The sequence below is a fragment of the Panthera onca genome, chromosome C2, assembly GCF_046562875.1.
Source record: "Panthera onca isolate mPanOnc1 chromosome C2, mPanOnc1 haplotype 2, whole genome shotgun sequence".
NCBI lineage: Eukaryota > Metazoa > Chordata > Mammalia > Carnivora > Felidae > Panthera > Panthera onca.
The window spans coordinates 65505061-65532929 of record NC_138347.1 but is presented as its reverse complement, the minus strand read 5'-3'; the positions used below and the strand labels follow the sequence as shown (position 1 = coordinate 65532929).

Sequence of the window (27869 nt, the reverse complement as noted above, 5' to 3'; positions counted from 1 at the left end):
GAGACAGTCTTTAGACCATGATGCAAGTTTGACACCTGTGAAGAGGGGAAAGGAAATGGATGACATAGGAAAAGTCTTGGACTGCCTCACAGTTCCTGGAATGTTCTGGCAAGGGCAATGGGGAATGTTCAAGCCGAAGTTGTTGTTGTTGTTGTTGTTGTTGTTGTTTTTAAGGATTTTTTTTCTTAAGTTTATTCATTTATTTTGAGAGAGAGAAAGCATGAGCAGGGAGGGGCAGAGAAAGAGGGAGAGGGGAAGAACCCGAGGCAGGCTCTGCACCGTCAGCACAAAGCCGGAGGTGGGGCTTGAACCGCAAGATCATGACCTGAGCCAAACCCAGAGTCGGACACTTAACCGCTTAACCGACCCGAACCATCCTGGGGCCCCAAGCTGAAGTTTCTTATTAACGAAGTCCTGTCTTACAGTAATGAACCTGATTAGCATCTCCACCCTGTTCAGTCACTAGCTGGGGTCAGTCTCAGTACACAGATGAGGATAGATCCAAAAAGGCCGCAACTGGGACCATGAATCAGTCAGGGTCCCTGGGGCCAGAGATTGAGGGCTGCATTTTCATAGCCGCTCACACCACAGCCAGAGCTGGCACACCAAGCTAGCTACTCCAGTCATTCCAGCACAGTATTCCTTGTGGGTGGCATTAATACAGCTGACACTTAGAGAGCACCTTCCCTTTCCCCTTCGTCATCTAGTACAGTACTCTTCAAGTAGTTCTGCTGGAGTTCTCCTGTGTGCAGGACCACCTGCCTCAGCATCATCCAGGGAAACTGGAGTCCATGGGCTCCAGGCCCAGAGACCCTGAGAGACAGCACTTTCCGGACAACACCCAGCTGCTACAGATGATGACAATGAGACCAAAAAAAAAAAAAAAAAAAAGGGAAGTAGGAACCTTAAATGGGATGGGTGCAACCAAGCACAATGTAGAGAGAGGAGTCCCAATCACAGCCCAGGCATTGGATGGGGTCTCCTTGGTGTCAGAGGAAGAGGAGGCTCTCTAAGGAGGGCAGGGAAGCTGAGGGGAGAGTGAAGACTCTGTCCATTTCACAGTCTGACCTGAGCTCTGCTCTGCCCCTCCCTACCCCTGCACCCAAATGTGGATCTCAAGCCTCAACGAGCTTTCTCCCTGACTTCCCCTCATAGTTGTGAGAAGGTGAAGAGAGGGCACAGGCTTCTGCCATCACCATGTAACTCTTGGGTTACATTTTGGCCTTGTCTAAGGAAAACTTTCTAACTACAGCTAACAGTTGCAGTATGATAGGATTGGAGACACGTGGCTTGGGTTTAAACCCCGGCTCCTTCTCACCCTAGACATGTGACTTTGGACAAATGGAAGCTTCTCTGAGCCCAATTTCTTCATCTGCTAATGGGCTGTAATAAACTACCTGACACTTGGTAACTCTTTCTTCCTCCTCTTCTTTTTCCTTCTCCAAATGGATACCCCAGGTGTCACTTCTCCTAACCCCCAAACTCCCAAAATGGAAAATGATGGGAAGGCTCCCCACTATGCCCTATCTTGTTGACCCCTGGATCCCTAACCAGACACCAGCAGCCATCCCATGAGGAGCTGATCCAGTAGGCTGGTTAGTTGTGAAATCATCAGAATCTCTATTCCTTCCCCCTCACTCTCAGTAGCTCTGTGGCTGTTTAAAAAACAAAACAAAACAAAACAAAAAGCACATTTACTTGCCCTGGAGAGGTATAGAGGGGAGTAAATGGAGAATATGGTGGCTGAAGAAGCCTGGAGGAGGGTGGATGTGGCCAATGCTAATTTTGCAGCTCTTACAAAAAATATTGCCAAGACTTCTAGACTTCTAGATAACATCTAGCAATCTTAGGTAACAAACAAAGCAAATGAAGCACCATTATATAGCAGGTCAAAAACATATAATTAATCCCTGTAATGTTACACATGTTTTTTTCTCTTTTTTAGTACACACATATTAATTTGATAAGCCTAATAAATTCATACTGTGTGCTAGATCATGTTTTTAGAGAGAGACAGAGATAGAGCATGCAAGTGGGGGAGGTGTGGAGGGAGAGGGAGAGAGAATCCCAAGCAGGTTCCACACCCCACATGGGGCTCCAGCTCACGAACTGTGAGATCATGACCTGAGCCAAAATCAAGAGTCAGACACTTAACTGACTGAGCCGCCCAGGCGCCCCTCAGGTCATTTTTTTTAAATTTACTGCAACATCATGCATATAATTACGTTATCTCTTTCCTCTATTCTCCTCCTCCCTTCTTCTACACACACACACACACACACACACACTGGCACCTGGCATTCACAGTAGGAGCAAAGGTAGACACCCTGAGCCAGATGCAGGTGGTGGGCAGAGGTGGTGAGGGGAGTGTGTAATTGTTCTCTGGTTGCTTCTCTTTTCTCAGAGAAATAGCAAGCAAGGTTGCCAGTTGAGAGTAAAGTTTGAAGAGGAGATTTTGAGGTTTGAGAAGAAAGAGTATGAAAGTCTGAACTCTTTTTGAAGTGCGCCTGTGATGAAGACAGATTGTCTCAAACAAACATAGCAGGATCTCTAAAGTCCTTCTCTGCTGTCTCCAGTTGTGGCTGAAGTCCTACCTGGGGAATAACAAATGCTAAGTCCTTGCCCTCCTACCCCTCTCCCCCACCTCTTCCACTGTATTCTAAAGGGACTGGAAGGACTTGGAAAGACAAATCCCAGTAGGATACAGGAGAAGGTAACAGAACTGCTGTTATCAGACCTCTCTTCCCCACCTCCCCTCCAATGGAAGCCAGTGATTTGAATGGAAAATAGAGAGTCAAGTTCTGTGGGGGTTCTCTCTTACCTTCTTGAAAGAGGAGGGGAGGTGCTGCTCTTTCTTACCCTCCACAACCAGTGAGAGCCTACCAGTTGAGATTGAAGGTGACCATATCAAGGGGGCATGGGTATCTATTTCCAAGTTGGATCTCTCAAGGCCTATTTAAGAGGGATGGGTGAAATGTAAGACAGCAACAGGTGGGAAGCCTGCACTCCCACTGCTGGACATGAGCAGGAAGGATGAGTTTCCCTTGGGCTGAGGGGACTCCTCAGAAGACAGCTGTCTTGAGCCTTTCCTACTAGTGCTCCACCAATGAGAATGGTCTCAGGGCAACATCTGAGAGGAGCAAGGAGCCTCAGAAGAGAGAGGGGAAGAATGTCCCCTTTTTTCCTCCAAGTCCCTTGGGCCCAGGGCTGATGGAGGTGGGGAGCATGGAGGGCATGACATGGAAGTTTTAGAATTGATTAAACTGGGCTGGGATTCCCACTTCTGGGTATAAATCCAAAGGAAATGAAAACAGGGCCCCAAAGGGTCTGCACTCCCGTGTCACTACAGCATTATCCACGATAGCCAAGATATGAAAACAACCTAAGTGTCCATCAACAGAAGAATGGATAAAGAAGATGGGGTATATGCATACACACAATGGGATATCATTCAACCATGAGAAAGAAGGAAATCCAGCCATTTGTGATAACAGGGATGGGCTTCATTTAGGGCATTATGCTAAGCCAAACAGACAGAAAAGACAAATACTGCATGGTATCACTTATATGTGGAATCTTTAAAAAAGGTCAAACTCCTAGAAACAGAGTAGGAAAGTGGTTGCCAGAGGCTGGGAGGTGGGGAAATAGACAGAGGTTGGTAAAAAGGTACAAACTTTCAGCTGTAAGATGAAGAAGGTCTGAAGATATGAGGTGAAACATGGTGACTACGGTGGATAACACTGCATAGTATACTTGAAATTTGCTAAGAAAACAGACCTTAAATGTTCTCACCACGCACTCCACCCCCAAATATAAATATGTGCAGTGATAGGTGTGTTAATTAACTAGATGGGAGGAATCCTTTCACAATATAAATGTGTATCAAATCACCACGATGTACACTTTAAATATCTTACAATCTTTTGTCAATTATGCCTCAATAAAGTTGAAATTAAAAAAAAATACTGGACTGATTTTGTTTTTTTTTTTAAGTTTATTTATTTATTTTGAGAGAGAGAGAGAGAGGGAGAGAGAGAGCGAGCTGGGGAGGGGCAGAGAGAGGGAGAGAGAGACTCCCAAGCAGGCTCCACACTGTCAGCTCACAAACTGTGAGATCATGAACTAAGCCAAAATCATGAGCTAGAAGCTTAACTGATTAAGCCACCCAGGCACCCCTGGACTGGGTTTTTAATACACTCCCCACCCCCACCCCCAACAAAGGACCAAAAACAATGTGATATTCTAAGGGACAGGAAAAGCAGCTTCCACACAGTACTGTGAAGGCAGTAGTTGGAGAAAAATAAAATCATGTTTGCTTCTTACTAAATTCAGATGACTTACCAAACTAGCTACAGAGGTAAAACAGGTCATGCCTCAGATTCCACTTGTTAAAATGCTCTTCTGCTCTTTTCTATACTGTAAGATTTAAGCAGGTCTACTGTTTGGCCAGTGCTAATAGAACTCTAGTGTTCTGTCTATTCTAGGCTCCTAACTACTGGAAAAAGACACTTCAGAACAACCAGGAGAAATGTTTCCTCTTGTCTTACATCTGCAGAAAGGCACACACTATTCTGTGCTATAAAGTCAGTTCTTACCAACTGGGAAATTGAAAGCAGTCATGAAGGTCACCTTAATATTCTGCTCAGGAATCTTGTATAAATGTTGTATGTCTTGTATAAATCTTGTATGTGTTTTCTATTATTCTAAAACTGTGCTCAGAATATTTATACAAAGGAGTCTTTTAAGACATCTGAATTTAAGACGTATGACAGCGTTCTGTGAATTGTAGCCCAGCATGTTTGAACGTCTGCAACTCCAATTGCTTGCCTTACCAAAGAACCTGTTTTTGCTTTTGTAATATATAAAACGTGTTTGTTTTCTGAAATATATAAATACGTGTGAGAGTTTTTTGAGACAGAAAATGAACTTAGGAATTTCCTTCTCCCTTTATGTATAAAAGGATAATAAATTCCATGTCCTTGCTTGAGTCCTGCTTCAAATACAGAGCTGTGTAGGTCAGCACATGTGCATGGTTAAAGCATCAGACTCTCCGTCTCTCACAGTGCATCACAGGTCACTCTGGGCAACCGTGAAGTAGCAGGTGTCTGAACAGATGTGTCTGAAACAGATGTGGAACTGCATGTTGAAAGCATTCACATCAACACAATTTGATGAACCTCCTATTTATTGAATGTCTCTCATGGGCCAGCAGACAGGCCACAAAGAGAATAAGATAATTCCTCACAAGGAACCTGAGTTTGTCCTCAGAAGACACCCAATCACCACTCAACAGGACCAGTGTGGTGACAAGCCTGGAGACAGAAGGCTGTGGGTATATGAGGAGAAAGTGGCCAAGTGCCCGAATAATCACAGCAAGTTTCACCCAGAAGGTTCTACCTGAGCTGGGGCTTGAAGGATGAGTAAGCATCTACCAGGTGGAAAAGGAGAGGGAAGAGCATTAAGAAATGGAGAAAGGGGGTGAGTATTCATTGGAACATGATTAGAAGTTCAGCATGACTGATATGTAAAGATAACTCTGGAGGGCAAGGAGGAAGGCAAGACTGGAATTAAGGGACCAGACAGGAGGTAATTAACAACATTCATTTAATATATACTGATCAAGTACCTCCCATGTTCCCAGGCACTTTGCTAGGTTGTGTCTAGAGGAAAGTAAAGACAAGCCAAGAGAAAACAACAAAACTGGCAATTCGTTAAGTGTCATGGCCAGCAAAGTACAGAGTACAGCTTGGAGCAGCATCTCCCCAGACTTGAGTAGCCTGGACTGCAGAAATCCAACTGAAAAATACTGGTGCAAGAAAGTAAAAGAGTAACAGATGTGAAGGACATTTAGGAGGCAGACCATCTGGCAGATGCTATTGGGACCCCACATACCTCCTTCACTCTTCCCATGCACCGTACAGCTTGCCATTGCAAGCACCTCTGAGTCTTTGCCTGAAGACATTTGTGTCTGGCTTGCACAAAAGACAGGCCAAGAAGTACCAGGGAGTTAGCGTCCCTAGGAGTGGTCCTCAACCAATGCCAAATGGAAGGTGACGGATGGACACCCCAGGTTTGCTTGCCCCTTGGGTGGGACAACTCTTGAGGAGTGCCTTACAGAGAACCCAGATGGACTAGTCCCAACTGGCCAGAGTGCTGACCTGCTCATCACACCTTGTGCTGGCTTCCCTCCCTTCTCCTCCCTGTCTCACTTCCCATTTTCCTACCAGGGCTTCCTGGAATCACCTCCCAAATAAACTACTTGTTATTGAATCTTTGTCTCAAAGTCCACTTTTGGAGAACTCAACCTGAAACACACAGAAAAAACTTAGTGAAAGATTAGGTGATGAAAATGAAGACTCAAATATGGGGCCATGAGACTTCTAGCTTGGGGAGATACTGACTTCTATCAACTGAGATAAAGGACAGAAAGAGGGACAGAGTCAGGGGGGACAGGATGAATTTGGAAAGACAAGCTTCAGGTGCTCAAGGGATATATTACCTCAAAATTCCTGGGGTACAAGGTTAAAACTCTTGACTTTGGAAAAAAATGAAAAGAAACTGGACTACATAAGAGGAGAAACCACGAGAAATGATGTCACATCTCTCTAAAGGGTAACTACAGTATCTTCCTTTGACCCAAGAGAATACAAAGCCCTGGCTGTCTTTTCCAGCCGGTTTCTGTATTCTAGTTTCTCATAGTTGGAGGGACTCACTCCTTTAAAACCATACATAACTCCCCACCAGCAGCCAGCAATAGCAGCTGTAGAATCACTGTCTCCACCATGGAAAAAGGCTCGATGGGCAAGCTCCTTCCAGGAGTCTCCTGCAGCCAGGATGGCATCATAAGCAATCATGGGGGCATCGTGTCCACTGCTGCCACCCCAGCCAGAGTAGCTCACGGAGGTATAGAACTGATCCCTCTCCTTCACATCAAAGGGCTTGGGGAAGGTAGGGGCTGATTTGCCATCCAAAATCCCTCTAAGTTTTAGGTATTTTTCCCATTGGTCTTGGAAGTAGGACCTGTAGGAAGGAAAAATTCTACAGTCAATTGAAAAAATAAATTTGAAAACCATAAGGAAAGGTAGCAGATAAATGTATGAATAGGGAAAATTCCAAGATGACTTCAACTTCTTGTACTAATATCAAAATTGTATTAAATAATCAAAATGAGGGATGCCTGGGTGGCTCAGTCAGTTAAGGGTCCGACTCCTGGTTTTGGCTCAGGTCATGATCTCATGGTTCCATGAGTTCAGGCTCCACACTGGGCTCTGCACTAATGGTGTAGAGCCTGCTTGGGATTCTCTCTTTCCCTCTCTCTCTCAAAAGAAATAAACTTTTTAAGAAATGCTTTAAAAAATCAAAGGAGGGGCACTTGGATGGCTCAGTCAGTTGAGCCTTGATTTTGGCTCAGGTCATAATCTCATGGTTTGTGAGACTGAGTCCCACATCAAGAGTCTCTCTCCTCTCTCTCTCCCCTCCCCCCCTACCCTCGGTCTCAAAATACATAAATAAACATTTTAAAAAAATAAAAATGAGCTCTAAGTGGCATTCATTCAATAAATTTTTGCCAAGGATTAATATAAACAAGGCATTGATAGCTGTTGCTGAATAAAGAAGATATATAGCAAGGTAAAGGTGAGAAATAAAGGTCTATTTTTCCTGAATTGAGAATAATGTCAAGGGTCACCTTTCAAGGGTGGAACTTATTTATTTTACTTTATTTTCTTAAGAAATCTTGTATATATTTAAAGTATACAACATGATGATTTAATATACTGATACACAGTAAAAAGATTACTATAGTCAGGCTAATTAACACATCATTTCCTTACATACTTCTATTGTGTTTTTTTTTTAAGATAGAACTTTGGAACATCATGACCATTAAGTGATTTCAGCAGAAAGTTTCTGGATATTTTTATTCTAAGAAAGGTGATGTGACGTGAACTCACAAAAAAGGGAAATTGTGGCTTACCCCTTATTAATTAGCTGGTGAAAAAAGCCTATCTCTTGGGCACTCTAACCAAAGATTTCAAAATATTGTGTGTCAAGACAACACTGAATAAACAAGTTCCAGGAAATAAGCAGGGAAGTTCATAGCAGTATAGGATAGCCAAAAAACTATAGAAAGGTGGAATACAAAATAGGATCCCTATACAACAGGGAAGCACCACAGGTGTAACTACTCATTGAGGTCTTCACCTGGCTACTTGGTGGCAACCACTGCTGGCACTGAACTTGAAATCCTTAGCAGGTGGGCTGGAGTTGGGGGTGCTGAACCCAGCAGACAGCAAAACTAGATGGTGAGAAGCACGATGGTGCTTTGATCTATGAATTCTAGGCACACGTGTGCATGCCTGTGCACACACAGATGCAATCATTTTCTAGCAGGAGCGGGCGCCTACCAACTCACCAGTGTTGAAGATTCTTCTCCAAAAAGTAGCCTGATTGGATAATGTACTTTTTAGCTTCTGGTAGCACCTCCATCATTTCTTTTCCCCACTGCCTGGGAGGCTTGTTGTTCACAGCATAGGCTGTAAAAAGAGCAGAAACAAGAGCTCCCAGGTAGCCTGTAGGGTGGTGATGGGTCATCCTGCCACTCTCGATGCTCACCTGGATCAGCGTGTCCAGCTGTCTGTGGTGGGGGAACCTGAGACCGATGCACATAGCACGCATGGCAGCCCCGCAGCCGCCCTCGTGCTTGTTAAAGGGAATCCTCCAGCCATTGGCCTTGTCTGGCTCCAGTAGCATGGCATTCTGCACTGAAGCACCCCCTGGGAAGAGTCAGGTAGAGCAGAGGGTCAGTGTAACCAAAGCAAAGGCCCTGGCAGGAAGACAGAACCAAGATCAGTCTCTAAGTTTCTTTGATGGAAAGGGAAAGCCAAAAAAGTATGATGATGAACGCTCCCAAACTCCAAACCCCAAGCCAACACTGTCCTTTACTCTCCGTACAACCCTTAGTATGATTATTAGGAAAGAATCAGATTCATATAGAGTCTTGGAGTCTTTATCAGTTATTACTGAGACATCACAATAACTCAAAAAGGTAGGTTTAACATATTATTGTCTTGTTTAAATTAATAAGCAAAGGGATCCCCTAGGTGGCTCAGTCGGTTAAGCATCTAATTCTTGATTTCAGCTCAGGCCACGATCTCACGGTTCGTTACATTGAGCCCTATGTTGGGCTCTGCTTTGCCAGCGTGGAGCCTACTTGGGATTCTCTCTCTCTCTCTCTCTCTCTCTCTCTCTCTCTCTGCTCCTCCCCAGCTTGCACATGTACATGTGCTCTCTTTCTCTCTCAAAATAAATTAATATTTTAAAAAAATGAATAAATAAGCTGAGGCTCAGAGCTTAATTAAGAACCTGGCTCAAAATCACATAACCAGCTAATCAGTGGCCCCATAAAAACCATCAGACTCCAAGCCCAAGCCTTTAAAGAACCCAATGGAACCTGAGGATTAGAGATCCTGAATGTCAGAAAGAGGCTGCGGATTCTAGAGTGAGGAGCACCAGGCCTCGGAAAAGGAGCAATGGGCCCAGAGCAACAACGAGCCTTTGGATGCCCTATGTGTTTTGTAATCCTTTTTTTTTTTTTTTTTAAACTTAATATATCTTTCCATATCAGTAGATATTTATCTGCATTATTTTAAAAGGCTGTGAATGTGTCACTACAGATAAATAAATTAAAGAACATCTGGGTTGTTTCTATCTTTGTCACAACTACAAAATATAACTGTCTCCTTGATGTTTACATCTCAATCAACATTTTAAATGACTGCCTTGGGGCTGCTTTATTCTCCACCGCCAGGACCTCCAGTGGCTGCACTCACCTGGTGCTCGGCCATCCATGTCTCCCATGCAGTCTTGGTAATGCTTAGCAAGTAGGGAATATAGGTGAGCCAAATCCAAGATTTTCCCAGCTTCCACAAGAGCTTCTGCCGTGGCCAGGTGCATTACTGTGTCATCGCTGACTCTCCACCTCTCCACATCTATGGTGTCCAACCCACCAAGCTGGGCCAGCTGCTGGTGAATCTTTTCTCCATCCCGAAGAAACTCCCACTTCCCATTGAAGTACCCTAAGGCATCTCCAGCTGCGCTCAGCACCATGGCAGCCACATACCTCTCCATCAGTCCCTCACACATGATGAGGCGGTGTCTGGGGGAATATTAAGATATACAGAGGATGAGGAAAAAGAATTGGAAAAAATAATGGGCCCCTCTACATTGTATTGAGCACTTACTAATTGTAGGCATTGTATTAAGTGCATCTCATGTAATACAACTGCTCTATGAGGAATGTATTAGACCCATTTTATACGTGAGTAAATTGAGGATCATCAAGATAACACAGTATCAGAGACGTTATGTGCCTTGTCTTAGGTCACAAAGCTAATAGGTGGCAGGACTGGGATTCCAGCTTAGGTCCATCTGACTCCACAGCCAACGATTTTAACTGATTCCATCTTTGCCTCTCTTTGAGTGGCAAGCCCATTAAATTCTGCAAGTCGAACCAAGCTTGTCATTTTCTTTTTAGTTGGGATTTGGCCTTGGAAGTGCATCCCTCCTTTATTAAATAATAGTACTTTCCACTGGCATCACAATGCACAGTTTGCAAAGCACCTGCATATTCTCTACCTCAGTAGTAGGCAGGGATTAGTGTATATATTTCACAGATAAGAAAACTGAGGCTCAGAGATGGTAAATTGACACAACCAGTGAATGGAGGCACTGAGACCCGAATCTTCCGGTTCCAGGCCACTCTGCCTCAACACAGATATACTTACCTTGGGCAACCTTTTTGTGCCTCAGCCTCCACATCTCTAAAATGGTGACAAAAATAGTAACAACCTCACCAGTTTATTGTGAGAAGTAAATAAATTTTTGTAAAGCACCTACAACAGTGTTTACCACATAGTAAGCACCATTTTTATTATTCGTATGCAACCAGGGGAAAAGATTTTTCTGTTATTCAACTAGAATACTTTCTCCCCACCACGTTCCTTTCAACAGCAATATTTTAATTTTGTCTTCCTGCTAAATGATTTGACTTAAACAGTCTTGGGATCTCAGATTCCCTCCATGGATCTAATCCCTGGTGAAGTGCTGGTTTCCCTGTAGTTGCATTTCCAATTTCTGTTTGTATCGTATCGCCTGCAGCATTCATGTTCAAAGCCCTTCACCATCTGCCCCTACTCTATCCACCTACTTCACTCGCATAGGCCAGGCACTTTTAAACGTGCCTAGCTGCAGTTGGGCTTGCTAACTTCCCCCTCAGTTCAAGTTCTTTCCTGGAACCCACCACGCCCTTCCTCCCCTCCACTTACCTAAAACCTTTTACTCAGGGTTGTGTTCAAGTCCTAGGACTTCCAGGAGTCCCCTTTCAGTTGCACTGCTGTGGGCCAGGGAATGCAGGCTGGCAAGCACCTGGAGAAGAGTAAATAATGAAGATGGGTTGAGCATACCAAAACCGAGTTACGGATCTTGCTGAGTTTCTGGACTCACAAAGGGTATTTATAAAATGTTATTTACATATTTTATTATTTATAAACGATGCCTAGGAACTGGAGTTCAGGCTCCTGGATCTGGCTCTGCCAAGAATCAGGTGCATCACTGTGGACAAACCACCCACTCTGGACCTCAACTTTCCCATCAGTAAATAGGAGAGTGGAGGGTCCCATCTTGCGCTGAGACCTTCAGAGACTAGGCTTAGTTGGCTTTTGAGGACCACATTTGAATGCCCGGTATGCTCTCAGCTTCTTTTCTGCAATTCCTTCTAGCTCCACCCGAATGTGTGTTTTTTTGTGAATGTGTGTTTTTGTGCGTTGCAAGCTGGGGGGGCGGGGGGATCGATGACCATCTCTTTCCTTGGAAATGTTAACATGTACATGTACATGTTAACATTTACATGTCACCCTCCTGCTTTCAGAACACAGTTAGTCCTTAAACTCTTCTGCCATTTACATTCTTCGCCCCCAAACTATAAATTCGAATAAATTCAAAACTACGGTCTGTGCACACCTTCTTCCTGGCAGTCTTCCCCTTTTTGATTTCGTTTTATTTACTTATTTTGGTGGGGAGGAGGGTGAGAAACGCCCAGGCAGGGGGGCGGGGTGGGCACCTGCTCACCGCCGGAGAGGCGAGCGCTCTTGGAACGCTGGGCTGGACTTGCGGGTCCTCGTCCCCGAGGACGAGTTGGAGGACCCAGGGCAGGCAGGCCCGGGCACTGCCAGGAGGAGGGCGCCGGCTGAGGTGCTGGAGGACGGCGGGGAGGAGTACCTGATCGCCGAGTACTGAAACACGCGCGGGACCAGGGAGGGGCCGAGCGCCGAGAGCTCAGGGTACGCGGAAGGCCTGGCTGCATCCGGTGTGTGGTGACTCACGGCCCACCCCGAGCGGAGCGCCCAGCTCAAGGGCGGAGCCGCGCAGCCGCGCTAGGGAACCGCGCGCAGGTTCAACAGACCGTGGACAACAGCTCCTCGCCTTCCCGGCAGCGCTGTGGCCTTCTGCGCCCGAACAGGGGCAACGGGACCTGCGTCACTGGCTACCTGGGCTGGGGACAGGGCTGGGTAGAGCCTGGCATTTCGGAATGTCAGGGCTCAGGGAGCCAGACTCTCAATCCGAGTGTCCATAACTCACCTGTAGCCCCTTAATGACGCTTCGGCCTTTCCTCTGACCAGCTGTTCTGGGTTCTGGTGAGCCAGTGTGTGACCAAATACTGGGGAAAGGGTACGGAGTGCAAGGCTTTTGTCGGGGTTCTGAGCCCATCCCATAAAACAGGAAAATAATAGCATCTACTTCTTATGGTGGTTGTAAGGATTAATTTTATTTTTATATTTTTAATAATTTTTTAGATTTTTTTTTTTTTTGAGAAAGCGCAACAGGGGGAAGGGCAGAGAGAAAGGGGACAGCGGATCCCAAGCAGTCTCTGAGCAGTGGGATGTGGGGTTTGAACTCATGAACCCAACTGTGAGATCATGACCTGAGCCAAAGTCAGATAGATGCTCAAGGTACTGAGCGACGCAGGTGCCCCAGGATTAAGTTAATGTAAATTCATCATTTATTTGGTAGCAGTTTAGAAGTTTTGAATCCTGATAGTAAATAAAAGCAAAGAAAAACTAACAGTATTTTTGTTTGAATAAATTAATGTCACTTTTGTAAAGAATTAGAATCACCATAGATATGAAGTCTATACACCAAAATTTTAATTTGCTATGTCTTTAATTTTCTATGCTATATCTTTCTGGCTATAACTACCCAGACTAGGTCTGAGAGTTTTTGTTTTCAACTGAGATACAATTTACATGTAGTGAAATGCACTTATTTGGTGTGCTGTTCAATGAGTTTATATTTATAACCATAATCAAGATACAGAATATTTTCATTACTCCAGAGAGTCCCCTTGTGCCCTTTTCCAGTCAAACCCCCACCTCTGCCTCCACCGTTAGCCAAAGTGACTTTTTGATCCTTTACAAAAATCAACGCACTCAACCTCTGAAGATGTAGTCAGAGAAAGTTTCCTAGTGAGGGACATTTTTAATAAGCATCCCTATCAAACTCATAACTATTTCAGTTTAAGATGTCTGTTCATAAATATTCTGCATATTACACAGTGCTCTTTCCGTAAAAATCCATGAGAAAGTGTGTCTTTGGCTTGAATATAAATAATAACTGGTGGTGTTCTTAGCCATTAGTTTCCTTTTACTTTATGATGCCTGTGGACCTTGGTATCACTTAGACTACTGACTCATTCATGCTACTGAATGGCTGCAGGTGGAGGTTTGTGCAGGACCTCTGAGGCATAGTGTTGTCATCCTTCACCACCCTGTTGTTACCAATCCCCATACTTTATTAGCTCCATCCCTGCTGAAATTACATATTTTTTTTTTTTTTTACTGTGGTTGATTTATGTAGTGCCTTCTTTAGCATCCCAGTGCATAAGGCCAGCTAGTATCTGTGCCTTACTTGGGAAGAACAACAATACTGAAACCTCTTCTTCCTTTTTTAAAAAAACCTTTTATTTAAATCTAACTTAGTTAGCATATAATGTAGTAATGGTTTCAGGAGGAGAATTTAGTGATTCATCACTGATGTATAACACCCAGTACTCATCCTAACAATTGCCCTTCTTAATACCTGTCACCCATTTAGCCCACCACCCCACCCAACACCCCTCCAGCAATCCTCAGTTTGTTCTCTGTAAGAGTCTTTTAAGGTTTGCCTTCCTGTTTTTTATTTTATTTTTCCTTTCCTTATCCTATATTCATCTATTTTGTTTCTTAAATTCCACATATGAGTGAGATCATACGGTATTTATCTTTCTCTGACTGACTTATTTCGCTTAGCATAATACACTCTAGTTCCATTCACATTGTTGCAAATGGCAAGATTTCATTCTTTTTGATCACCAAGTAATATTCCACTGTGTGTGTGTATGTATATATATACATGTGTATAGACATGTGTAGGTAGATAGATAGATAGATAGATAGATAGATAGATACCACTTCTTTATCCATTTGTCATTCGATGGACTTTTGGGCTCTTTCCATAATTTGGCTGTTGTTGATAGTGCTGCTATAAACATTGCCCCTTTGAATCAGCATTTTTATATCCTTTGGATAAATACCTAGCAGTGGAATTGCTGGGTCTTAGGGTAGCTCTATTTTTAATTTTTTGAGGAACCTCCATACTGTTTTCCAGAGTGGTTGTACTAGTTTGCATTCCCCCCAGTGCAAAAGAGTTCCCCTTTGTCCACATCCTTGCCAACATCTGTTGTTTCCTTGGTTGTTAATTTTAGCCATTCTGACAGGTGTGAGATTGTATCTTATTGTGCCCTGATGATGAGTGATGTTGAGCATATTTTCATGTGAAACGTCTTCCTTTTGACAAACCTTAAAGGCTGATCTAGATGACCTAAAATTTCCTGGAGGTTATGCCCTATTACAATAGGTAGATGACTTGCTTCTCTGATCCTTGCTCGAGCCTCTTCACAGGTGGACAGCATCCATTTGTTAAAGCTTTTGGCCTTAAAGGGACATAAAGTCTCCAAGAAGAAATTGTCGTTTGTTCAAACTCAGGTTTGATATATAGGGCACCTGATTTTGGAATAAGGACTACATTTAGATCCAAATAGGCTTCGTGTCATCTTGAACTTAACCAAAAACCAAAAACCAAATACCAACAATGAGATTTTTGGAGCTAGTTAGCGACTGACTGTAGAAATTGTCCAGACTTCTCTCTTGTGGCCCATCCCTATAAGTTTTACTAAAATCTATAAACCTGACTGTATTATTTAAGAAGACTAAGATGACTTAAAGTCTTAGGAAAGCTTAATAAATCCCTCTTCCCTTGGACATCCCAATTATCAACTTCTCTTCTATGTTAAAAGGAAGGGAATGCTCTTATGGTACTCACCCAAAAACATGGGGCCCACCGTTGACCCAAACAGTATTATAGCCAACAGCTAGACCCTATGGTACAAGGGTACCTCTCCTTGTCTCAGCCATTTCTGCCACAGTCCTTTCAGTCAAGGCCACTGAAGAAATAATCATGAGATTCCTCCCCTACAACTATTCTTGTACTCCACGTGGTAGAAGCTTTCTAAATTCTCACCATACTCAACACCTTTCATCTAGTCACCTTGCCTCCTGTAAAATCTTTTTGCTAACCACTTCTCCCAAGATTCTTCCTCACCGTAATAACCTTAACCCTGCTATTTCATCTCCCTTCTTCCACTGACAAAACCTGTCACGACTGCTTAATACCGACAAATCTCCTTCTGACCCCCACAGTGACCTACAAGAAACTGCTCTGAATAATGCTAACCTTTCACGGTTTACTGATGCTTCTTTTTAAAAGGTGAAAATGATACATATTGTGCTAGCTATACAACTGCAACTCCTTTTGAAGTTATTTGGGTGGCACCATTGCCTTTGGCTACCTCAGCCCAGCAGGCCGAATTGTACTCTAACTGAGGCCTGCATTTAGCCAAGGGCAAACTGCAAATATTTATACTGACAGTAGATATGCCTTTGGAGTGGCTCATGACTTTGGAGTGCTACAGAAACAGTGAGGCTTATTATGTGCCATACAATTATTAGATGCTATACTTTTACTAGCTGCTTTCACTGTCATTCAGGTCCCTGGGCATTCCAAACCACCTTGCTGATGTTTCCACCAAGAACACTGCTCTAGGGGCTCCTGAGTGTCAGTTGGTTAAGCGTCTGACTTTGGCTCAGGTCATGATCTTGCAGTTTGTGAGCTCAAGCCCCACATTAGGTGCCCTGCTGTCAGCACAGAGCCTGCTTCAGATCCTCTGTCTCCCTCTCTCTCTGACTCTCTCCCACTCACACACTCTCTGTCTCTCAAAAATAAACATTAAAGGGGCACCTGGGTGGCTCAGTCAGTTAAGCATCTGACTTTGGCTCAGGTCATGATCTCACAGTTCGTGGGTTCAAGCCCCATGTTCGTCTCTGTGCTGACAGCTCAGAGCCTGGAGCCTGGTTTGGATTCTGTGTCTCCCTCTCTCTCTGCCCTTCCCCAGCTCATGCTCTGTCTCTCTCTCTCTGTCTCAAAAAATAAACATTAAAAAAAATAAAAATAAAAAATAAACATTAAATACATACATACATACATACATACATACATACATACATACATACATAAAAGAACACTGCTCTCAAAAGAATCAACAACCAAGCCTCTGTCATGGTCCAAAAGGATGTTCCCCCAATGATAATCTAGAAAAAATGGCTAGAGAGGCTCAACAATTGTCCCCAGAAATGCAAAAACAAAATTAGAAATCTAATAACTTTTGGTTCAATAAAAAGAGAAGTTTGGTTTGGCCCAAATAGAAACCCAGTCCTACCAGAGGCCTTAAAATTCCCATTTCTGACTACTGTACATGCATTGAATCATTGGTCCACTGATAAAATTATAACTTTTATGAACTGGTGAGAAAATACCTATAGAGCTGCAAAAAGTGCTTATTTTGCTTGCTCCACCTGCCCCAGATACAACCTAGAGAAATACAAAATACAGCTGCTGCTGGAAACTTTAAATTCCCCAATGGGCCACTCGAGGTTTGGCAAATGGATGTCATTCAGCTTTTTCCACCTCAGGGATAAAATTATGTTTTAGTCATGGTTTGTATGTTTTCTCACTGGACATATGTTTTCTCTCCTTTTAGGCAAGTTACTGCCCCTTCTGTGGCTAAAATCCTATTAGAAAAGATTATGTCTAGCTGGGGAACCCCCCTCGAACTGCATAGTGACTGGGTAACTCACTTCATTGGTCAAGTGCATCAGAAGGTCTGTGCTACTTGGACACTTGTGCAACACTTTGTGCTTACCACCCTCAATCCTCACATCTAGTTAAATGTACCAATAGCATCATTAAGACTCAGTTGGCAAAAATTGTAGAGACTCCTCAAATACCCTGTGGCCAAAGGCAATGCCATCAGTCCTTCTAAGTCTTAGGTCCACACCTTCCGGAACTCATACACTTGCACCCTTTTTGATAATCACAGGGCACCCAATGCACCTGGCTCCTGTGTCCTTTGATATACAGCTGATTAAAGGAAGATATACTTCAATAGTATAAAGACCTAATTGCTTCTGTTGAAAATAACCATGCTTTAGTAGAACCATCTTTCCATAGTACACTCCCAGGAGGTGAATACCTCAAGCATTACTCCTTATAACCCAGAGGTTTTTTTCTCTTGGAAAAGACAGACTAGACTCTCTTCAACTTCATTGCAACAACCCCTAGCAGGGGCTGTTTACAAACCCTAATTCTGCCAAACTCTAGGGAATAACCCTTGGACCCATGTGTCACATCTAAAGAATGCACCAAACCCCAACTGGGCCTGCACATCAACTGGTGACCTGAAAGTAAAGATTTCCAGGAGTTGAAGCAGATGGCAGCTGAGGGAGACAGCTTTCCTAAGATAACCAGCCAAGGCCTATAAACCTTCTTTCCCTTGCTCATTTTCACCCTTTCTTCAATCTCTCTTTCATTGTATGCATTTGCCAATCCCATGTAAAAGGGGGAAACTGCTCCAATTGTTAGATTTGCCATCAGAAAACTCAAATCTGTCCATTATAGCAGTGACTCCTTAGTTCAACCTGTAATGAATTTTGCTGAAATCCCAGATGCCACTGTATGCCCAATTGTTCCACAGGTCCCTTTTATAAAGTTAGAATACTAAATCCATATACCTGTGTTCCTTACCTCAATTTAACCCAATCCTGCAGTGGGAGAATGAGATCCATTAAAAATATATATAAAAGATACTGCACAGCATTCAGCATAAATCAGACTATTTGTAGGCTTGCTTTCAAACCCATGTATTAGGGTGGGCTTTCAATATGTAATAATAACACTGTTTGACTTTTGGCTGAATGATGCTAATGCCTCCATTACCAACCAAAGGGTCCATAAATACTAATACTTGTGAGAGAGCCCTATGTACTCCACTTGGCTACTCCTCATATGAGGAGGTTTTGGCAATGGCCCCTATACTTGGGCAGCTCACTGTCATGATGGCTGGAGGATCAAAGGACAATGTGCTCTTCCTGTATTTACTGTTCTGTTTTCTCTTCATAACAAACCAGAGGCCTACTACTGGTCTACCCCATTAAGCCTCCACAGCCATCTTAAACAGGAACTTCCAGAAGGCATTCAGGACTTTGGGTTTGCTGGAGGAAAAGACTTTCTCCCTTGGACCAGAGTAAGTACCAATGAACACATGACCAGAAATCTGTCCCTGATATTGGGAGAGTTAACCAACCATAGCCAAGACAATAGGGGCCCAAACACAGTCATGTGACTCGCTGCCTAAAGTAGTTTTGGATAATTGAATGGCCCTCAATCATCTACGTGTTGAACAAGGAAGGGTTTGAACAGGCAAGACCACCTGTTGCACATGGATAAATTCTTCTGGGGATGTAGATGCCCAACTGCATAAAATTAGGGAATAAGCACATTGGCTATAATAAATTTCATGTAATGATCCATGGTCCTTTGGCTTCTGGTTACCTTCAGGTTGGGGTTCCCAGTTTAGAACCATCTCACAAACTGGATTTGTCACATTGCTTTTAATTCTGTTTTGTATAATCATTTTTAAGCTTTGTACCCATTACCTGTCAAACCTTTGTAGAAGCAACATACCAAATAGGGTGATGCTACTCACCCTCAACTCAACACTTCAAGATGATCTCCAATGGTTATTTATGACCCTGATAAGATATAAACTTTAGATGGGAAATGCCTGAGAGTTCTTTCCCCTACCCTTCCTTGTTACTCAAATGTGACCTCAATGTTTTCTCCAACCTGTGCACTTTCCCTCTGACATGGGACATGACAACCAGGAAAGGTCCTTCCCGGTACCAAGGGACAAAATCACTAAATGCAGAAAAACTGACTCTTGATCAGTGATGCTTTCAAGGAGATGTCTTGAACAAAAGGGGGAAATGTGAAGATAAATAAAAGAAAGCCTCATTCAAAATGGAGTCAGGCCGCCCTGAAGAGGAAAGCTCTTATGCATATACCATGCATTACAGTTTATTTTATATACAGCTTCCTTTACTACCCCAACTAGAGGGATGAAGATTTTCTTCTTGCCCAGCAACAACCCAGCCCGTGAGAAACTGCCACATCTCAACCATTGAGAAGTAGCCACAACCCTGAACTCTGGCTCTCCTCTAATAAACTTTCATTCAAAACCACCCCTCCCAACTTTCTCCATTCCTCTATAAAAGCAAGCCCCTCTCATTTGTTCTCTGGATCTTGACTATGTTTTACCAGAGTTTGCATGTCCCAAATTGCAATTCCTCTATTCCTGCATAAACTCATTTTGCTGGTAAAATAACTGGCTATTTTATTTTTAAGGTTGACAACACCTACTGACATTTTTTCTTCTTGGTCAAACATTGGAAAATGTTTCTCATCAAGGACATCAAGGACATGGTCAGGAAAACCAAAAGAACAATCTGTCAGTTGGCTCCAAATAACTGCAATAACCATTACACTCTTCTATACCCCCCCAACACTCCCCATACTCACCAGGCTTAAATAATAAAGACACTTATTATCTTACATAACAAAATGTCTACACATATGTAGATTATCTTACTATATATATATATATATATGTATATATATACATATATATGTATATATATATGTATATATATATATATATATATATATATATATATATATATACATATATATATATATAACAGAAATCCCCAGGGTTAATTATTTGTTATCATCAAGTATCCAGTTCCTTTCATCTCTCTGCCCCACTAGTCTCACTGTGTTAGCTTTGTCCCCAAGCTGGCATCTCTGACAGATATAAAGTCCAATTACAATTACAGACAATGTCCAATGGGAAAAGACAGTATCTCTTCTTTTAAGGATGAAGAAGCTGTTAAGAAAGCCTCCTCCTGTGCTCCCCTCCAAGACTAAACCAATCACTGTTAGATTATGAGGGGTTTTTTGATCAAGGATAAAACATCTTCCCTGAGAGATGGATACTTATACAAAAATCAAGATTTTGTTCATAAAGGAAAGAGTGAATGCTAATCTGCCAAGAACTAATATTTATCTGGCATTTTACTAGTGCTAGACATTAGTGTAGATACTGGAAAGACAGAGACATTGAAGATTTAGTTCCCCATCCCCAGTTTTATTGAGGAAGACATATTGCAAGTATCTTCATTAGTCACCAATTCAGTATTATTTGCCATTTTGAGGCTTTTGCTGAGAAACAAACTTGAGGGACTCAAACCTAATCTCTGAGATGTTTCATCTGTAAGGTGGAAATAATGGCACTTTTCTTAAAGAGTTGTTAACAATGTCCAGGAGTGATCTTTATATATCCTACAGACATTAAAGACCTACTGTTACCAGGTATATGCTATGACATAGGACCTTCTCTCATGGAGTGAACCCAGCCATGTGATCTCATTTTAGGCTGCTGACTCATGATATTTTTAAAATGTTTTTTTAATACAGTGTTTACATTTTTTAATGATAAAAGTAATGCATACTTTCAGCAGAAATGTTGGGAAAGCTTCTAAAAATCTTTCCAAAAGAAATACCCACACTTGTTCATGAAGATAAGTGTTCCCGAATGTTCTTTGCAGAATTGTTTCTAATACCTGAAAGTTGGAAATAACCTCAATATCTGTTTACAGGGAAGTAAGTTTGTGTTTCCTTTTCCTAAATCATGGCATAATTATGGAACTGTTTAAAACCATGAGGTGGATATTTAAATCAGTAGACTTTGGGTAAATAATCAAGCTCACATGGAAAGAGCTTAGAGATATTTTGTTAAGTAAAAATATCAAATTTGAGAATGAAGAATATATATGGTCTTATGTAAAAAAAAAAAAGAAGAGCTGTGTGTGTGTGTGTATAAAATGACTGAAAGGATACACATCAAGTTGTTAATAATGATTATGATTACCTCTCAAGAGGATAATGGGAGAGTTTGCCAGGAGAAGTTTAAGGGGAAACTTTTAATCTTTCACAATTAGAATTTTTACATATTATATGTGTAAAAAAATTTTGGAAAACACAGAAAAAACATAATCACTCACATTTCATCACTCATACTGTATATACTTAAAATCTTTATTTTTTTCACGTGTTTGAAAAAAATGTGGGTCCTTTTGTATATACAATTTTTTATCCTATTTTTAACCACTAAGCTTTACATTGTAAGCATTTCTGTCATTAGTGATAGTATTTTTAGCATAATTGATTCCAAATGCTCAGATAAGGTAATGCCTCTAGCATAAACTCCCTTTCATATTGATACAAAGAAAATGAGGCCCTGAAGTTCAGTTGCTCTCCAACCGCAGTATTGTCAAAACTGGTTCATTTGAAGGGAAACAGAAGGACAGATAACTGAAAAACAGGGTATTAAACAAGTCTTTGCCACTTCATGTCTTCATTGTGTAATACCACACCTAGTTAAAGCATGAGAACTAAAAAAAAAAAAAAAAAGAGATTGAGAGAGCGCTAACAGGAAATGGTTAATAGGCAGGGCCCCTTGAACTCTTGCAGACGCAAAATAACTAAAAGATTCAAAGGTAAACATACCACAGAATAGGATTTCAATATACATTTGTTAAAATGAATTAAAGTTGGGGGAGGGGGGATGAAGTAAAGGCTTTTTAGAAGAAACCAGAAAAAAGCTAGTACAGGAGACATTGGAAGCCCAAAGCAGCTGTCCACATATCAATTCAATTCAGAAGACTTGGTGAACATATTCACTTGGGCTAGGCAATAATACCCAGATATTGAGTCAAACATTTTTCTAGATGTTTCTGTGAAAGTATTTTTTAGATGAGATGAGCATTGAAATCAGTAGATACTGAGTAAAGCCGATGATATTCCATGACAGAATCGGGCCTGGCCAATTCAGTATGGAGGCCTTAATAGAAAAAAGACTGACCTCCAGCAAGGAAGTAGGAAGTCTGACAGCAGACTGTCTTCTGACTTGATAAAGGAAGTTTTCAACTTTTAATGTTTGTGGGCCAGGCTCCCATGCTCCTAGGGAAGCTGTACTTTAACATTTACCAAGTCAAATTGATTCGGCAAAACCTCAAAGCATGGGCTCTATTTCTGCCCAGGGTACACATTGTACATCTACTTCATTGAAGAAAATAACCAAAGAGGTGCATTCTGAGCAAAAAAGATAAGAAAAAGTAAGAAATTTCCCTGTTCCCACACGATTAAAGTCAGATAGCCCCTTGCATATACTAGAAAATTAAGAGAAGGCCTACAACTTACTGAAATGTTCTTCATCTAATTATTTGTAACTTTTTGTGTGAAATAAATGTATATAACCCTACATCAAATGTTCCCTTACTGGAGCACTCTCTTCTTTGTGAAGACTGTGTATCTCAGGCAGCTGTCCTAACTTGAGCTTGAATAAAACTCTCTTCCTTTTTCTTTTTTAGAAATTCTAAAAGGTTCATTCATTTTGTGTCAATAGACTTGAGCTGCAGCATCTGCTCTTTCCTGGGTCCCCAGAGATTTGGACTTGCCAGGCTTCACAATCAGGTGGGTCACTTCCTCAGAATAAATCTCTTTCTCTCCATATGTATACATATTGACTCTGTGTCTTTGGAGAACCCTTACTTATACAGCACATAAAATGTGTCAGGTGCTTTGCCAGGTGCTCCCCAAAGTTACAGAGGTAAGGCAAAAATCATGCTACTAGAGGAGACTTGGTAAAGTATAATGACATTAGGCCATGAGGACTGTGACAAGGGGGAATGTTCAAGATACAAGGTCGGCAGATATGAGAGAGACATTACCATCTTAAGAGTGTTCAGAGAAGGCGTCCGGAAAAAATAACACCTGGGCTGATTTTTGAAGCATAATTAAGAAGACAATTTAAAATTGCCAGAAGCCCAGTGATAACCCAAACAGCCAGCACGTGGGAGAAGCAAAAAAAAAAAAAAAAAAAAAAAAAAAAAAGGAGGAGAAGGAGAAGAAAGAGGAGAAGGAGAAGTAGTAGTAGTGAAAGTGAAGATGCAGGTTTAGGTTGGCATATTCTCCCGAGCTGAGGCACAGTTGCTCATCCCCAGAGCAACTAGCTAAACATGCATCTGCAGTATGGTGAAAATGCCAACAAAATATTTGTGGAAATTGTGGCAATAATGAGTGGAAGTATGACATACCACGGCCAGGAATCATCTATGTGGATTCTTTCTAAATGAGCCTGGTTAACTACATGTAGAAAATGGATCCAGAGAAAAGTAACAGGCAACAACAGAAAGGATGCTAAACTGGGTAACTCAGAGAAAAAAAGCAATGGAGAGCCGAGATTTTGTTTCACACAGGCGTCGTTTTGAGGAGCTTGGTGATGATGCTCTATTGCCCTGAAGTGTTTCTGTTTATTTGTTTCGGGCTTATAATGGACACAAATGCTCCCCACTTCTGTGGATGACTGAATGAGAGAAAATCATCTTAAATTAAAGCAGGAGATAGTTTGGTTGTGTTTAGGGAAGTTTTTTTTGTTTTTTTTTTTTTTTTTCTGACAAAACTGGTAAGGGCTCCCTTCAAAGGACGTTGCAGCATGTTACTGCGTGATCCTTTGAGAAAAGAAGAGACAAGTACTGTGTCCAGGAGAATCGAGGCTTCTGTGCCTGAGGGTAGGGACCTGCTCTGGAATCCTGGCCAGTCCAGGATTTGGGGGAATTAAGAGTCACTACAGCCGTTGGCTGCCCCTCCCCCTACCCACACTGTCCACCAGAGCTGTTAACAAATTTACAAAAGCCACTCTTTTCAGTTTTCTATTTTATTTTCCTTGTCTCCTGAGAAACATAGAAAGGAGCCAATCACCAGGCAGGAGAAAGAGAAACTAGAAATGATCTTGGTGCTTTCACAACGGGACTGTATAGTGCCGTGAAAGCAAGCTTCAATGAATTAAAGGTCATGTGAATTAAAGATTTTAACAGTAGGGTGTTATTTACTGTTTAAGCCCTCTATGCTACTTATGCACCCCTAAAATGGAGTAATCAACCTCCTTTACTTTCCTCCTTCTTCCCCCTTCTTCTTCCTCTTCCTCCTTCTCCTCTCCTTCCCTTCCTCCCCCTTCTCCCCTTTCTTCCTTGAATATTTTTCTGAAAAGTGAAGTCATAGTTGCCATTTGTTTCTTATTGACAATGTAATATAAACTGAAGGGGAAAACCAAAAGGCCAAAACAAAAGGTCACAGTGTCCAGATTTCAAAAAGGCAGATGGGGAGTAGTAGTTGAACTCTATTCATAAAATTAAAGAGAAATCGCATGGCTTGATTAGAAAGGGGAATTTATCTCTCAGCAGGTCTTCCCAGAAACAGCACCATTTAAAGCACACCTTGCATAGATATTTAGCTGCTGTTTGAATATGAGAAGGAATTTGAGGAATTGAAGCCTCTGCAGAAGAGCAAGTACCCACCATAAAGGCAGAATTTGATGAAGAGCTTTTAAAACATTTTTTAAAATGTTTGTTCATTTTTGAGAGAGAGACAGAGAGACAGAGATAGGGCGCAAGCAGAGGAGGGGCAGAGAGAGGAAGACACAGAATCCGAAGCAGGCTCCAGGCTCTGAGCTGTCAGCACAGAGCCCAACAGGGGGCTCAAACCCACAAACTGTGAGATCATGACCTGAGCCGAAGTCAGACACTTAACTGACTGATTCACCCAGACACTTAACTGACTGAGCCACCAAGGTGCCCCCAGTGAAGAGCTTTAACAGTGCTCTCAGACTAAATCCCTTCAGCTTTGGACTGATTTCTGTGGTGGCCACGGGAGGAGGTTGAGGGACTCTCTAGTGGCCTGACACCACTAGGAAACCTGCCTAAACCGGCTGCCATTGTGAAGTCATTGGTTTCACTCTAGATTCTCTACCCCAGGCTTCACCATAGGAGTGGCTACTTTCCATTTCCTGGAGGCTGTATTTTTACTCACTGAGAGCCAGCCTAGTGAGCAGTCAAGTCTGTTAGGAGTACCAGAGGCCCATTGCAAACCCTAGGAGGGGATCGTGGGGATCCAGCTGGCCAGCTGAGCTTCTGTCCCTGTGGGAGGGAAATCCCAACAGGATTGGGAGAAGCAGAGAGGCCAATGACCATTTGGTAGAAAGTGAACCAAAGGTTTCAAAATCTACTGGTGGATGGATCTCCCAATCCAAGGGTGGGAAATCATGACTTACAGAAGTGAGCTACTGCTCTGGAGGAGGTATGGGACTCCTATTCTGCAGGCCCCTATTCAGCTGATTGCTCTGGTCCTTTTCTCTGCTATCTCTTGCCTCTTTTGCTTAGGGCCCCTCTACCTTGTTCTTATTTCTCCCATTCTGTTCCTCTTTGCATCCCTATTGCTTGACACAGTTCCAGGTTCACAGTACAAACTCCATACATTTGAGGGGAATTGGCTTGACATGCCAAAGGAGTGGTACATACATTAGAAACAAAGAGAAAGGAAAGAGCAGATGGGGATTAGAAGAATCAATGACAACTTCTTGAGGAAATGGCATTTGGTCTGGTCCTTTCAGGAAGGAAGATGTTTGGATGGGCAGAGAGACAGGGAAAGGCACCTAGAAAGTTAAGGAACAGTCAAGGTTTTCAGGCAGAGAGAAATGTAATGCCAAACGCAGGCAGAAGAGGAGCAGTGGGCATTGGGGATAGAGCCCTTAATTTAGACAAGGTTTAACTCTGAATTTCCACTGTTCTTTTCATTTTAAGAATTCCAGTGATTTCCATTTCAGAGAACCAGAAAGCGTGTGACAGCATTCAGAGAGGAAGAGAAGACCACTCTTACACTGATAACGTTTCTACCAGCTTTAGCAGACTATGGCACCACTTGGGAGGACCATGGTCTTAAAGCCTAGATCTTGCCACCCCATGCTGGGTGCAGGTTATAAACAACTTTGAATGAAGCAGGGAAAGGAGCCAGAGGAGCATTTCATCCCCTCCACTGAGAGGCTGAAGGTCACTGCAACTGTAAAGTGGAAGTTGTTAACATCCTTCCTCATCATTATTCGAAATATGCAGCTGAGGCTCAGACCAAGACACAGATGAATGAAAATGCTCACCAAGCTTTTTTTTTTTTTTTTTTTTTTTTAACAGAGAAGATGAAAATGCAGTGGGCCCCTGTCATATAAAGTCTTACCGACATGCTTTGTAGAACTTGAATATTCTAAGAGCAGTCAGCCACTGAACCTTGGCACAAACTTATCACTGGCGTGGAGCAAGGTGCCTCTGCCTCCCCCATTTCTTACCCACACTCTCTTTGCTCTTTCTGGCTGCTTTCAGAGAGATGGTGCCTTTGCCAATAGACAAGAAGTAGAAGAGGCAATGTTTATTAAATAGAAGCCGCTGCCTCTCCTGCCATGCCAACTCTACAATACATCTGTTTCTACTGCCACGTTTCTACCTCTACAGAAACATGGCCAAGATGGGAGGGACATGAAACCCCCCTACCTTGGGCTGATATTGTCTTGAGGTAAGAAGGCAATATTGATTAAAACACCAGTATTTCAAATTGTCTCTTTATTTGGCACCCTGAAGTTTTTTCACCTTCTAGAACACTGTATCATAGTGACATTAAAGTTGAGTCAGAGGTGACCTTTTCTTCTCTAACAGGGAGAAAGACAAGGTCCTTCTCACTGCAGGTAAGTTTTATGAAAGAGTCCATAAAGAAACTGAAAACCTGGAAATGGATTGTCTTAAAATTACCAGTGCCTGCATACCCTTTGAAAATGTGCAGGCAACTTTGGGGGTAGAGGTATCTCAGTTTGAAGACCCTCCCTTCAACCCAAACAGCTCCATCTCCCAGCAGAGAGGCACTAACGCTGTGGATGCTACCAGGAGAGATACTATACAGGTGGACCTATCAGATCACATTGTATTAGCTGCTACTCACACGTGTGCGTAAGACTTGTCTCAAAGGCAGTCAGCAATTTTCTGAGGCTAGGGCATTAGCTGAGCATTGGGACACATTCCCCCAGGTGAGGTCCAGGCCTGGGGAGAGCCTGAGCACAGTCATGAAATGGAAGAGACTTTATTCTTTCCTTCTCTTCCCTCATGATGATTGTCACTCCTCCCCACCCTGCGGACACCCAGAGGGTGTCATCCTTCCATATCAGCTTTTAGTATGAAGGGATTTCAGTGCCTTCCTTAACACTGAAAAATATTAGGATAGATGGCAGCTTAAACTTGATTTTTTTTTCCAGGGAAGTTTACTTTCTAATAGCCTGAAGTCAATATTTCAGACATTTCTATACCATATTCACAAGGTTTACCATATTCATGTATCATATTTACTGTCTTTTTTTTCCTCTAAATTGACTCACATTTCTACAAATTTAG

The 27869-nt window shown here is 42.4% G+C and overlaps 2 protein-coding genes and 1 long non-coding RNA gene across 4 annotated transcripts in view; 1 reads left to right on the top strand and 2 right to left on the bottom strand.

The window, feature by feature from the left end:
• Positions 1-8725, bottom strand: part of PLA1A (phospholipase A1 member A) — a 33904-nt gene extending 25179 nt beyond the window's left edge. Inside the window, exon 1 of the mRNA XM_060639904.2 lies at positions 8614-8725. The gene's annotated coding sequence lies outside the window, so the exon portion shown is untranslated. The remainder of the gene's footprint in view (positions 1-8613) is intronic.
• ADPRH (ADP-ribosylarginine hydrolase) lies at positions 5168-12380 on the bottom strand. The gene is made up of 5 exons (XM_078453047.2): positions 12277-12380; positions 11325-11424; positions 9831-10156; positions 8414-8774; positions 5168-7020 (listed from the first exon to the last, which is right to left on the bottom strand). The coding sequence occupies exons 3-5, from the start codon at positions 10141-10143 to the stop codon at positions 6606-6608; spliced, it is 1089 nt and encodes a 362-aa protein (XP_078309173.1). The 5' UTR covers positions 10144-10156; positions 11325-11424; positions 12277-12380; the 3' UTR covers positions 5168-6605.
• Positions 12381-12449: 69 nt separating this feature from the next.
• Positions 12450-26617, top strand: LOC145715752 (uncharacterized). Of its 2 annotated transcripts, none has more exons than XR_014138177.1 (4): positions 12450-12692; positions 18615-18730; positions 22977-23079; positions 26267-26617. It is a non-coding gene; the product is annotated as an uncharacterized LOC145715752 (long non-coding RNA). The 2 variants fall into 2 exon arrangements; XR_014138178.1 differs by having other exon boundaries at positions 12452-12692; positions 23012-23079.
• Positions 26618-27869: the final 1252 nt, after the last annotated feature.